Source organism: Delphinus delphis, chromosome 21 (assembly GCF_949987515.2).
Source record: "Delphinus delphis chromosome 21, mDelDel1.2, whole genome shotgun sequence".
Lineage (NCBI taxonomy): Eukaryota > Metazoa > Chordata > Mammalia > Artiodactyla > Delphinidae > Delphinus > Delphinus delphis.
Window position 1 is genome coordinate 5,641,502 of NC_082703.1, and position 4,494 is coordinate 5,645,995.

General features: G+C 47.1%; 1 protein-coding gene across 1 annotated transcript; it reads left to right on the top strand.

Annotated features, from left to right (window-relative positions):
* Window positions 1–1,201: 1,201 nt before the first annotated feature.
* On the top strand, window positions 1,202–2,911 carry LOC132417718 (small ribosomal subunit protein eS25-like). The gene is made up of 2 exons (XM_060001495.1): window positions 1,202–1,248; window positions 2,529–2,911. Exons 1-2 carry the CDS (start codon window positions 1,202–1,204, stop codon window positions 2,902–2,904), a joined length of 423 nt encoding a protein of 140 aa, XP_059857478.1. The 3' UTR covers window positions 2,905–2,911.
* The last annotated feature ends 1,583 nt before the right edge of the window (window positions 2,912–4,494 follow it).

A 4,494-nucleotide genomic window follows, 5' to 3' on the forward strand; every position in this document is an offset into this window, starting at 1 on the left:
ATAAATAATAAATAAATAATTTTTTAAAATCGTTATGTAACTGGAAGGGAGAGTAGTAAAGGAGCTAAAATCTCATATTTCATAGTAAGATGTCCATAGAAGGAAAAATCAAGAACTAGCAGCGTAAGCATGATATATGAAACTAAGAAGGTAAAGCTGAAAGGGACCGCCTCTCAGGTAAGGGTGGCAGTTGAAGAAAGGAGCTATTTTTTTGTGATAAGCCTTGTAGCACTATTTGATATTTTTAAAACCTGTGTGCATCTGCTGCAGCATATGATCGTTTGAAAGTTGACAAACCAGGCAATCTGAGTTCTGGTCCTATTCTCCCCTCCTCTGCTATAGGATTTCAGTTTCTCAGACATCAAATGAGGAGCTGGTGCATAAACCAGAAGAGGGGCGGTAATCAGAGCCCTCGGGAGGGGTTTCCCCGAACACGCTTCTCGTCCCCTGAGCTCCTGGCACTTGATGTTTATCCCTTTTCCACAATAATTATGTTTATTCAACCTCTAAAGTCAACTGGAGGAGACTTGGGGGCATCCTAATGGAGGTTGGGCAAGTTTTTGTTACATTTTCTTTTACATAGGACGATGACAAGAGGCACAGCAAGGGCAGTATTGGGAAGCTGGTCTCCACCACGTGTTCAGTAACATCCCCCCCTGCGCTCTGACAGTCCTTGTATCCTAAACTTGATCAAATATTTTGGGCCTTTCCCCCCAAACCGGTTGAAAGCTTTCCTATGGTTAGGGACCATAACTTATGTGTTTTTTGTTTGTTTTCTTGGCTGGGGTGTTTGGTTTGGAGTGTTTTGTTTGTTTGTTTTTTTCCATTCCCCACAGAGCATGATAGTGGCTTGATAACCAACTGCTGAGTAGGACAGGAGTCTCGTCCTGTCTTGGTGAGGGGTCCTGCAGTGCATGTGTTCATAAGGGGAACGGATTTATTTTAAGAGAGAACACAAAGAGCAGGATGACAGTGGGGAATTTTGGTCACAGGACCCGATTCTCTGCACCACCCCCGTTTCTATTTTTTGCTGGTCGTTTTGTCCTGTTCCTGACGACATCACTGTGTTAGGAACCAGAAAGCACCAAGACCTCAGCTATCCTGTGCCCCTGCTGTCCTGGGTGACCTTGAGAAACTCAGATATAATAGTTTAGCTTCATTTTCTCCCCGGTAAGATACAGGGTTGGACCAGCTGACTGCCATGGGCCCTTCTCGTGCTAAGATTGCAGATGTCACAACTGTTTACGAGTAAGTGGGCACACTTGCCGGGGTTGCTGGGGCCCTGTGCCGCCCTCGGAGGAGAGAGCTGCGTTGCTCAATATGGAAGGAAGGAGGAATAATAGTCACACCAGGTGGCAGAGGGCCGAGCTGGGCGACAGATGTGAAAAGGGAAGTAAAATAAAGCACGAGTCAACTGCAGGTGGAATAATTCATGAGGAAAAGAGCACCTCCGCCCACATCACTTCAGGTGACTTTGGTAAGAGGAGCCGTTGGTCTGCAGCCTGTGCCCGTGGCGAACCTCAGTAATTCTAGAAAACAGTAACGATACAATTCCCATCAAAGCCACTGATTTGGAAGAGGATCGCTGGTAACTAGGTGGGGCAAAAAGCCAATGAGCATCTGGTGCGAGGGTTGGGAGGGCTTGAGGGGAGAGCTGGGAAGCAGATTATATTATAATTACCAGTCATGGGGGACTGGCTCCCGTGCTCAGCGGCCCAGTGCACTTGTTCACGTACCTCAGCTTTGGAGAATGCCCCTCCCTACACCCCGGCTCTCTTGAGAATGCCCATTCTCCCGCCCAACTCTGGTTCCAGAGGGGAGTCTCTGTGTTCTCCCTGGTACCGTCACTTGGTCACCAATGGATCCCTGCTTTAATTTGAGCCCATCACCCTGTCCCACCTACATGGCTTAGTTGATTGGTCCAGGGGTGGGTCTGTGACCCACGTCTGTCCACGTCCAGGGCCAAGGACCTAAAGGGACCACTTTGATACAAGCAAGGTGGGTCTCTCCAAGGTGGCTGAGGCGATCAGAATGGCCATAGATGCTTTAGGTCCATTGAGACAAGTTCTAGACAGTGGGCATGCAGTCCAACAATTTGTACCAGCGTCCCTGGCCCCTGGCTGCCCTTGTTTCTGCTCCTGCGGCTTCCACGGGTGTACAAGTTTACTTGGACCTCTGCCTCATCTTTCTTCTCTTGCATATCAGCCTGCACATTTTCTTCTTCCTCCACTTGGCTCTCATGGCTCGGAGGTTTCTCAGAAGATGGCGCTAAGGCCGAGAGAGCCTAGAGCTGAATTTAAACATCCAGGTCCTCTTGGGTGTGTCGAAGCTGGGTGTGAGATTACTTATGGCTGGTGAAGAAAGTTGCTCTGAGAAAATGAAGCCCCCAGGTTAAGAAAAAACAGAATATTAAGAGTTGCAGGGGCTGGATTTCCCCTGGTGGCTCAGGGGTTAAGAATCCACCTGCCCTTTTTGTCCGACACCTTAGCGAGGCGCAGTGGTAGCAGTTGCTCTCCCGGCTTCGCTAGGCCGCCCAAGGACAACAAGAAAAAGAAAGATGCTGGAAAGTCAGCCAACAAAGACAAAGACCCAGTGAACAAATCTGGGGGCAAGGCCAAAAAGAAGAAGTGGTCCAAAGGCAAAGTTCGGGACAAGCTCAATAACCTAGTCTTGTTGGACAAAGCAACATATGACAAACTCTGTAAAGAAGTTCCCAACTATAAGCTTATAAGTCCAGCTGTCGTCTCTGAGAGACTGAGGATTCGTGGTTCCCTGGCCAGGGCAGCCCTGCAGGAGCTCCTTAGTAAAGGACTTATTAAACTGGTTTCAAAGCACAGAGCTCAAGTAATGTATACCAGAAATACCAAGGGTGGAGATGCTCCAGCTGCTAGTGAAGATGCATGAACAGGTCCCACCAACTGTATATTTTGAAAAATAAAACTTTATTAAATCAAAAAAAAAAAAAGAAGAATCCGCCTGCCAATGCAGGGGACACAGGTTTGAGCCCTGGTCCGGGAAGATCCCACATGCCGGGGAGCAATTAAGCCTGTGCGCCACAACTACTAAGCCTATGCGCCACAACTACTGAGCCTGTGCTCTAGAGCCCACGAGCCACAACTACTGAAGCCAGGGCACCTAGAGCCTGTGCTCCGCAACAAGAGAAACCACCGCAATGAGAAACCTGCGCACTGCATTGAAGACCCAACGCAGCCAAAAATAAATAAATTAAATAAATAAATAAATAAATATTTTAAAAAAGAAAAGAAAACATGTATGGAGTGCTGTCTTTGGGGTGGGCCCTATTCTAGGTGCTTGGGAAAAGAGTCCCAGGCTCCCGGCGCTCGTATGAGCAAGGAAACCTATGAGTAAGTGACAGGCAGAGGAAGTGGCATGGGAGGAGCGGCGAGCAGTGGGGATCCGAGGTGGTGAGGGAAGGGTTCCCCCAGGAGGTGACAGCAGAGCAGAGACCTGCAGAAGTGAAGGAGTGAGCCATTCAAGGATGGAGAGGAGGGATCCAGGCCACGGCAACATAGGTCAAAGGCCCCGTGTGGCGCCGAGTTCCGCTTGTTCAAGGAACAGCAAGAAGGCCCCTGCTGCAGGAGCGAGTGTATCCCCCATACAAGGGGAATGTCTAGGAGATGAGGTCAGAGACATGCGCGGGGCCACATTACATGGAAAGCTGGTAGCGTTCACATCTGACATGATGAGCAGGCTGCTCCTGGGGCAATGCATTGACTGAAGAGTTTGGGTCTTTTGCCTGTTTTATTTTTTTGTAACCATATTCAAAGGTAGCCTTGGGTCCCATGGTGGCCAGTCACCTCTCCCACCTGTGCCCCCAGCCGCCCATTGCCCCTCCCCACAATCATCTTTGACAGCTTCTCGTGTGTCTTTCCAGAGATATTCTGTGCATCTGTAAGAACATTCTAATACATTTTTAACCTCCTGTTTTACACAAATATTAACATATTATTTACAGTGTTCTCTATTTTATAAGGAATTTTGGAAAAGTGGGCTAAGGATTAATCAGGAATTGAATAAAGATGGCAGAACAAACCCATAGTTTAGCCTCTCCCTCCTACTTCCCCAGAAATGTCAGTAATTGGAAATACTGTACTAGCGACTTTAAAATAATGGCCTTAGTGCTGTGTTTCAAAAGCTTTGTGCAGCAACATGGATGGACCTAGAGATTGTCATGCTGAGTGAAGTAAGTCAGACAGAGAAAGACAAATATCCTATGATATCGTGTATATGTGGAATCTAAAAAAATGGTACAAATGAACTTATTTACAAAACAGAAATAGAGTTACAGATGTAGAAAATAAACTTATGTTTACCAGAGGATGAGGGGGGGAGGGAGGGATAAACTGGGAGATTGAGATTGACATATACACACTACTACACATAAAATAGATAACTATTATGAACCTGCACAGGGAACTTTATTCAATACTCTGTAATGACCTATATGGGAAAAGAATCTAAAAAAGAGTGGAT